Raw genomic sequence first — 9,674 nt, forward strand, 5'->3', positions numbered from 1 at the left:
TAATCGAAAGTTCCAAACTCTTGATCTAAGTTTTGGGGGATTTTGTGACCTGAAGATCCAGGTTCCGAGCTCAAATCATCCAAGTATTTGTCTTTTAGAATTCTGACCCATTTCAAATTTGAGTCCTTATAGAAATTTCCACATGATTTTTGTGCCTAGAGCTTTATTTTGTCAAAGATGGTTCCTCAAGCCAACCGCCCCCAAATTTTTGGGCCTGCAAATATTTTCCTTAGTGACCAAGCCTATTTTCTTTTTATTAGCCATTCTGTGCCAATAAAAGGTTCTCATTTTCTTAACTAGCTTGGTGTTTGCTCATATAGAGAGAGATAAGCAAGACACTAGATAGATAGGCAAAGCAGAAAGAACTGCTTTTAACATAGTTACTCTACTAGTCTAGGAAAACTATTTTGTTTTCCAAGAATCCATATTTTTGTCCATTCTTTCACCTATTGGATACCATACTTTGGATGATCCCAAACCCTTGTCTAAAGGTAGACCTATATAAGAGAAAGGTAGTTTCTCGAGCCAAGATCTCATTCTCAATTAATGGTTTGACATAAAGAAGAAAATTTGTCATTTATGCTAGTTTACTTGCTGACCTGAAGCTTTGAAGTAGATTCTAAGAATTTTCCTAAATATCATTGCTTCCCTCTTGTCAGTCTACCCAAAAAGCAATGTATCATCTGCAAATTGTTGATGAGTGGCTGCTTCAACTACATTTGTAATCTTAATTCCTCCAATAACTCCATCCTAAATTGAGCTTTATTCAGAAACCTACCTAATGCTTAGACGGCCATTAGTATATATTGAAAAGGAGAGATAAGATCCCCTTGATGAAGACCTTTGGAGGTTTCAAAAAATCCAACTGGTGATCCATTGAGCAGGACAAAAAACTGAGGAGTAGAAATATTGTAGAAGATTAGATTAATCCATGCTTTCAAAAACCCAAAAGCTTCTAGGCATTTACATAGAAACCTCCAATCCACTTTGTCATATGCCTTCCTAATATCTAGTTTGATTAGCATGCTCGGTTTCTTGTTAACTTGAACTAAATTGATAGCTTCTTGGGCTATAATTACTCCGTCAAGGATTGATCTTCTTGGAACAAACCCTATTTGTTCTTCAGAGATTAAAAGAGGAAGGATTTTCTTCAACCTATTAGATTAAACCTTGGACAAGGCCTTATAGATAGTATTGCATAGGGAAATAGGTCTAAATTCATCCAACTTTGAAGGTTTTCTTTCTTTGGGATTAAAACAATAAAAGTGTTGTTAATTTCCTTTAAGAATCTTCCTGAATTCCTTGCTACCTCTAATGCCTTTGTCATTTCAACTCCAAGAAAATGCCAACACTTTTGGAAGAAGCTGGCAGGAAATCCATCTCGGTCTAGATGTTTATCAGGATACAATTTCTTTAGAGATATTTCCACTTCCCATAAAGAGAATTTTCTAATTAGCATTTTATTTTGCTCCTCTGAAATCAATCTTGGAATGTTAATCAAAAGTTCTTTTTGTGAGCATAAATCTGAGTCTTCCCAATTATTTAAGATTTTAGAGAAATAGGACACTGTTTCTCTAGATATTTCCTCTGGATCCTCTATCATTATTCTCTACTTGTCCTTAATCTTTAAAATTTTATTAATTGCCCTTCTCTGATTTGTACTATTATGGAAATTTTTTGAGCTCCTATCTCCCTCTACAAGCCAAATTTCTCTAGATTATTGTCTCTAAAAAAGCTCTCCCTTAGCCAAGATGTCTGCGTGTTGGTTAAGAAGCTCCTTCTCTTTAATAAATCTGTTTTGATCCATACCATGTTGAATTACTTCTTTGTTTAGAGAGTCCCAATCCTCCTCAACTTTTGATTTAACTAAATATATGTTTAGAAATTTTTTCTTATTCCATTTTAAGAGCTTTTGCTTGATAGATTTCAGTTTAGCTAAAAAGAAATATAGTTTAGACACCTCACATTGAACTTTCTTCCACCAACTTTCAATCATCTCAAAGAATTTTTATCCTTCATCCACATTTTCTCAAACTTAAAAGGGTTGTTTAAATGTTTTTTCCCCCTAAAATATCTAGTTGTATAGGGAAATGATTTGAGCCCAAAGAAGGTAGAATTTGTGATTTAAACAAAAAGAGAAAAGTAGAAAGATCTCCTCTAAAGAAGAACCTGCCCATTTTTTTTAGCAATGTTGTTGAATCCTAACCTTCTATTATTCCATGTGAATGAGCCATTATTTGATTCTATTTTTGGATTATTTTATTTTTTTCTACCTAGGTCTTGAAGTGTGATTGAGACTGAGATTCTCTTTGAATGTCCCCTCTCTTCTCTGAGAGGTGAAGAATTGCATTGAAGTCACTTCCTAGGACTATGTTTTCCAAAGGGGCTGAATGGAGTATCTTGTCCATGCCCCTTCATAATTCTAACTTCTCATTGTTGTAAACTGGAAAATAAACATTAATTATTTTTATGTTAACATCCCCAATGTTATTTCTTAGGGAACCGCCAATCTAATTTCTGCTGCTTGTTGTTTTCACAAAAGATACTCTTCTCGAATTCCAAAGGAGAGCTAGACCACCTGTGGAGCCAACTTCTTCAACAAATTCTACTTCCCATACGCCTAATTTCTTTTTAAATGATGTCATTTGTTCTCCATTCAACTTTGTTTCTTGGAGAAAAACTATATCTACTTTTAAAAGTATAATACAACACTTTACCAAAAATTGTTTGTTAGGGGCATTTAATCCCCTAACATCCCATGAAATAATCTTCATTGATAGAAGAGGAATGGTTTCCCCAATCTTGTGCTCCATAGTGATGAAAGTTTCTGCTAATATTTTGCTTCACCATCTAGTTTTTTGAGTTCTATCAATGATTTCCAAGTCCTCTCTTACTACCAAGAGATTGAAAACCTATTTCTTTTTTAATACCTTCTTCTTGATTCATAAGCTATGGTGACACACATTCTAAGGGTTTGGACCCTGGAGTGTCATCTCACTCAATAATCTAGTTGGATTTCCTGATGGAATCGTGTTATCCAATGTACAGTTAAATTTCTTCGCATTTATGGCTCACAACTCGCCATGTTTCATTGTTGGTCTTATGAAGCTGCCACCTTGGATCTCCATCTTGCCACAAATGATCTTGTCGCTAATACCTTTCCTCATAGTTTGCAACCTTGAGTGGTGTAGCTCTGCCATCAGTAGCAGATTGTTAATAGTCATGCTACCAGAGGGGCTCAAATTAAAGCAAGGCTTCATTAGTTGAAGTTGGGGGACTAAGCTTTCAAAGAGTTCATTTTTTTCTTTGTGAGTGCATTGTTCATCACCAGACATCAAGAAGATTAGAGAAGACCAGATGGTACTTTCGAAGCTAGCAAACATTCTTCATTCATTTGTTTGTCATTATTAAAAAAAATCACTACTAAGGGTACCTCCCCTAAGCGTGAAAGAGCTCTTCAAGATTTCTTGTAGGTGGTCCCTGTCAAGTAATCTAATTACTTGTGTGAATTGTTGGAACTTAAATTATTTATGAAATTAAATAAAGGATTTCAAGCAAGATTAAGCTTTAAAAGAAAAAAAAAACATTCAAGATATAATTATCCCTTTTTAAGTGTTAATTATGTGTATTATGTCCATATTAAAATGTGGGCATTACATAGGTCCACATCAACAAATATAATGTCTCATTAACATACCTTTTTGGGGTGTGTGTAAAAAGATGTCTAAAAATGCTAAACCAATTGTTGTGAAGTGGGTTATAATAGTTCTCTTTTAAGTCATGTTTTGTTGATGAGTCAATGTGAAATCAACCAATTTGTTTCTTTTTAGATGTAAATGATACATTTAATCCAATTATAAGTAATAATGGACAATATGAACAACCTTAAAGTCACAACTAATCTTACTATAGTCTAAAAAATATAGACTTCAAAATTACAAATACAATCATAACTTTTAGTATGCAACCAAATATGAAGTCTTTTCTCTTATTATCAAACTACAAAAAATGTGTATTTAAGTTTTAATTTAATAGAATGTATCACCTATGAAAAAAAAACCTATATTATTTAATTAAATATTTTATTAATAAAATTAATACAAACTAAATTATATCACTCGCGTACATCTAAAATAAATACCCTTATAATTTAAAACTATTAAACCATAATACAAACTAAGCTGGCATCCATATTTAGAAACAATACTCTCATGCATACTAATTAACCAATAGAATATTTAATAAATTATTTATTTATATTTTAAAAGTTTGGCAAACCCAAGCACCGAAAGTAATTGAGTTTTGTGTGATTAATGAATTAGAACTACTCCACCGGAGTATTTTAATTGGACACTTGTGATTTATCGGCTTTGGAAAAGCGGCCACAAGCTGTGAAATGCCTCCACCACTCTTTGCTTTTCCCCTCTCACAACCAAACCTCTCTCCACTTCGTTCTCCGATTTGTCCCCTACGCTTGAGCGTAAGACCCACTCCTCTTCAAAGTCCTCTTGGTCGTCTATTGTGATCCAACCAACCCATGCCCATCTACCCTCTTCAAGATCTGATAGAACATCATTATATTGGTTAGAGTCAATGAAAAGTGTGTTTTGCGGAGTAACACAATTTATAACGAAACAGAGCAAAAAGAGTTCATCGCCGTTGGAGTAAGGCATCTTCAACTTTGGCTTGGACCAAACTTTGCGGTTAGAGAAGGAGTCAACGACCATATCCGGAGAGAGCAAGGAGTCTAAAAGTGAGGACGCTTCAGAGACTGCGCAAGCACATACTGATATTTCAGCTGGCCATATCTGCAAATTTCTTGCACAACATTCAGTCAATGCGCAATCAGATGACTATAATTTAAAAAATATATATTCCTAGAAACTATTACTACCTTAATTGTTCGGATGCAACGTTCAATAGCAGATCCCTTGTTTGCTCTGAGTCTCACATAACTCAATTTCTCCACGCGCTCCAAACTTTGTATACCGGGCACCTCCCAGCAAGTCTCTACCACCAAGCAATCCAATCTCGTGCAGTTTTCCAAACCTTCAATTTTCTGACCTCGGTAGCAACCCCATAGTACAAATTGTATGAGAGAAGTTGAACGTGCAAAGCTAGGAAGCTCTTCCAACTCTGGACACGTCTCTATGTACAGGATTTCAAGGTTTTCCAGATCACAAGGAGCCCTTATCTTCTTCAGCATTTTACAGTCATTCAAATTTATGGACTTCACTGTCGTCGGCAGTGCTTCGATCTCCGTTAAAGAATTATTATTCACAAGACGGAGACTCTCCAGGCGGGGATAACAGTCCTTAGCAAATGAAATCCTGCACACTCTTGTACATTGTATAACTATCTCCTTAAGGTTACAAAATCCACAAGGTAAACATTTGATTGGGCAATCCTCTATTCTTAAATTCTCTAAGAGATTGAGACGCTCCACAGAGGTCGGCAAGCTTGTCAACAAGTGACCCCCTATGCTCATCTCCTGTAGCCTGCTTAATTGACCGATGTTAATTGGCAGCTCCCTTAACCTGTTTGTCCCCAGCAAAATGAGCTCTCTCAAGGACGCCTGATTTGTGATATCTCGAGGCAACTCTTCCAATTGCTCACACAGACTGAGATCTACATACTCCAGCTTTGTCATGTTTTGGAAATCGTCTGACCTAAGTATGAGCTGTCTACAGGACACTAAATAGAGATATTGCAAGAGTGTCAGCTTCTTAAAAGAAACTGGCAACATCCTCAATTTCATGCACTCGCTCAAATCCAGAAACCGCAAATTTCTCAAGTTGCCAAAACTGGTGGGTAGTGATGATAGCTCATTAGGGCCATATAATTGTAAGTGCTCCAACGATCGCAGACGGCCAAATTCTTCTGGTAGGCTCTTTAAATTGTTCCCTGGTGTGAGTACTATTTTTTTTAAAAGATCGAGACGTCCTATTGAGCTTGGAAATCTTCGGAAACAGAGGCATCCTGAAATGACTAACTCTCTCAGCTGCACAGGAGCCTGCAATTATTAAAAAAATTAAATTACAGATTTAATAAAGTTGAAAGGGAAGGAGCTTACACCGCTATCACCTTCCCACAGCTCTTCTAAATCATGTTGGTATTCTCCTTCATAGAGTTCTAAAGCATTCCGCAATTATTAGAAAAATTAAACTATGGATTTATTAGAGTTAGAAATGGAAGATACTTACATCGCTGTCAGCCTCCCACAGCTCTTCTAAGTGATGTTCCCCTTCATATTCTACTTCATAGAGTTCTAAAACCCTCAAATTTTTCAATGAAAACCGCGAGGGGAGATTTCTCTCCCCAATTTCAATCCAGCGAACCCAGACTAGCTCTGCTGATGCTTCATAGATTGCTTTATTAAAATAATCTGCTCTAATCACAAAAATCTTCGCTCCAAGTAAAGAGGGTGCAACTGACCAATTTCCTTCCTCGTCCAAACTGACGCTATTATAAATTCTTGGATAGGACTTCACATGCTGAACAGGAAATGCATTAAATAATAAGAAAGAAGGCATAAAGCCAGAGCCTTGTACAAAGAATTAAAATTATCATGCTTCTCGGGACAGCCATTATTTACTTACCTTTGAATTCCAAGAACTCTGCATCCAAGTTATCACACTGTTTGAGACAGCCTTTATTCCTCGAATGCCAGTTTTTCCCTGCAATAACCCCCCCAAAAAATACAAAATCTTGTAAAATGAAAATAAGTTCGTCAGGTGTTCGAAGACATAAATGAAGCAAATATTCTGCTAAGCCAATTTGATTAAAAAATGGACTATGTTTATATTCTCTTTATAAACAGTTGTTTTACACATACAAACAGTTAACCTTACCTCTGTCTGTTTCTTAACATTAGTGATCTGTTGGGGTAACCAAAGTCTGCGAGGAGAATGCTGATTTGCAATTTCTCTTCCTAAATCTCTTAAATGGTCATGCATTTTTATTCGATTATTTTCATCAAGTTCAACTAAACATTTATTGAAGAGCTTTTGCCAACTGTACAGACCACTCCACCCTGATCCGTTCCATATTTCAATTGCCATACTCTTCTCCTCTCCAATAAAGAAACAAGCAGTGTCAAGAAACATCTCTTTCTCTTCATCATCAAGGGCATCATAACTTACTCTGAGTTTCTTTGTAATATCACTGGGCAATATTCTTGATATCTTATCCAATAGAGACTCCCAATATTCTTCGGACAACTCTTTATATAACTGTCCTGCAATTACCTTAAGAGATAGGGGCAATCCATTGCAAAACTTTAAGAACCCTTCGACAAGCTTGTCAAATCCATTCAAAGGAATGGGTTGTGAAAAAGCATGCTGACAGAAAAGCTGCTTTGCATAATATGGATCAAGTGCTTTCATTTCATGTACGGAGGATATATCCTTGAGGACTTCATTTTCTCGTGTTGTAACAATGATAAGGCTTCCCTCTCCAAGGCTGTCTTTTACGGGCAACAAAGCATCCAGCTGGTCCACATGATCCACATCGTCCAGAACGATGAGCATCTTGTCAGATTTCAAATGCCTTGTAAGAATTGGCCTACCATGTTCTATATTATCAACCGTTGGATTTTGGACGCCAAGATCTTTGAGAAGTTGAATCTGCATGTTCTGCAACATGCCTTTGGTTGCACCATCTCTAACATCAAAAATAAAACTGGACCTCTTCATGAATGAGGACTTTTTGTTGTATAAATATTTAGCAAGTGTGGTTTTGCCGGAGCCACCCATGCCCCAAATTCCCACAATACGTGCAGCCCGATCACCATGAACATAGGAAAGTGTATTCATCTCAAAGTCTTGTACTATTTTTTCAAGACCGACTGGATGGTTTGCAACCACTAGTGGCACATTGTTTGTTGCTTTCAATGCAATATTCACAATTTTCTTGAGCAACCTCATTTCATCACTGAACAAGTAAAAACAATGCAAAAACACAATAGAACAGATGATCAGACTAAAGTTAGATACATGATAAGAGATTAACGCATATTTATTAGGGTTGGGAGGGCGAAACGTACTCATCATTTTTAATGATCTCGCCATCGTAAAATGAGGCATTCTTGAGTGCCGTTCTCCACTCTTGAAGCTTTTCTGGGCTGTATCTACCCTTCCTTACATGCTCCGCAAAAGCAGCAACATAGATTCCCTTATCTTCAGCTGCATATCTGACATCATAAGGCTCTAGATGGTAGAATACAGGAATAATTTTGGCCCCAGTTGTAAGCATAAACGACAGCTCTGCCAGACACCAAGGTGATGCTGCATAGTTCTCAGAAAAAATTGCTATATGAATCAAAGCACTACGCATCGTTGCTTCTAATGTTGTAGGCAAGAAATCACCATATTCCAGCTCCTTCGAATCTAAAAAAGCTGTCACATTGTTCTCCTTCAGGACATCATAGATCTTGCTAGCTAGCTTGTCTTTGACATCTGGTCCACGATGATTGATGAACACATCGTAGCACGGTTTTTGCGTGAGTGTTGAGGCAGAAGTAGATGGAGACGGTGCGATTTCATCAAAAGCAGCATCACGCACTCTCTTAGGCGAGGATCTCTCACCGTCATTATCATCCTCGTTATTTCGTTTACGACTGTCTGTAGAGGTAGACGCCATAGAATTAGATGGAAGTGAATGCGATGAAGGCAAAAAGCACTAAAGCAAGCTTGGTGTTTGGAAAGTTGAAGCGCCGGGTAGTTATATACGAAAGGGAGTTGTAAGTGATGGAGATCAGAAGTGATTGAATTTGTTAGATTGACTGGGAGTTATTTGCATTGAAGAAACTTCGTGGGAATGGGAGAAACGCGGAATCATTTGGAAACAGGAAAGCAGGTGGGTATGATTTGTGTCTGGAAATTTCGGAGAAGAAAACGCGGAATAGTTTTCATGAAAACTAGTGGAAGACAAGAGGGAGTCGGTGATGATGATCAGACGCTTAAGATTGAGTGAGTTATCTTTGCGTGGAAGGAACGCAGAATCTTATAAGAGATGGAGACATTTTATACAAGAAAAAATGTGGAAGACAGAAGAACCGTCCAAAAGAAAAGCAACGAAAACAAGGCGAAAGCGCTGAACCCAAAAAATTACCAGACCAGAAGAAGCTTTGTGGAAGATGCGCGGAATTATGGGTCCTAGCTAGTGAAAGAGAAGAGGGAGTCGGTGATGATGATGGGTTTGTTTCGTAGAGGAAAGCAAGTGGAAGACACGAGGGAGTCTGAAGTGACATTTATGGAAGACAGGCAATATGATGTGAGAGGTGGAGGCTCTTCGAACAAAGCTCCAATTATAATTGTAAATTCTTGTAAGTTTTTACCTTTTTCTTATTTTATTACGCGGAAGGGTTTCATTATTTGAGTGGACGACCTGACAACCGAAATCAATGATGTACGTTTTTCGAGGAGCATCTGGGATGAGTAGAGTCGTCAGATCGTTTTCTCGTGGGTTTTTTTAATTATAAAACTATAAGCGTCCCCCAATGCTTTTATTGCTTCGCGTGTCACTGACGGAAAGTACTTAGACAGGTCATCTTATCATGTGAATCGATGCTATGGAAATGTGCGATATACAAAGGACTTCAAATTAATAAGTTTTTGAATACTCATTTTGAAGTATATAATTATCTCTTGATACCTGTTTGTTCTTTTTGGTTA

At 37.1% G+C, this 9,674-nt stretch overlaps 1 protein-coding gene across 1 annotated transcript; it reads right to left on the minus strand.

Moving 5' to 3' along the window:
- Positions 1 to 4,232: 4,232 nt before the first annotated feature.
- LOC131076423 (disease resistance protein RPV1) lies at positions 4,233 to 9,097 on the minus strand. The gene is made up of 6 exons (XM_059207789.1): positions 8,045 to 9,097; positions 6,852 to 7,932; positions 6,600 to 6,677; positions 6,204 to 6,494; positions 4,895 to 6,013; positions 4,233 to 4,808 (listed from the first exon to the last, which is right to left on the minus strand). Exons 1-6 carry the CDS (start codon positions 8,638 to 8,640, stop codon positions 4,362 to 4,364), a joined length of 3,612 nt encoding a protein of 1,203 aa, XP_059063772.1. The 5' UTR covers positions 8,641 to 9,097; the 3' UTR covers positions 4,233 to 4,361.
- Positions 9,098 to 9,674: the final 577 nt, after the last annotated feature.

Source organism: Cryptomeria japonica, chromosome 7 (genome assembly GCF_030272615.1).
Source record: "Cryptomeria japonica chromosome 7, Sugi_1.0, whole genome shotgun sequence".
Taxonomy (NCBI): domain Eukaryota; kingdom Viridiplantae; phylum Streptophyta; class Pinopsida; order Cupressales; family Cupressaceae; genus Cryptomeria; species Cryptomeria japonica.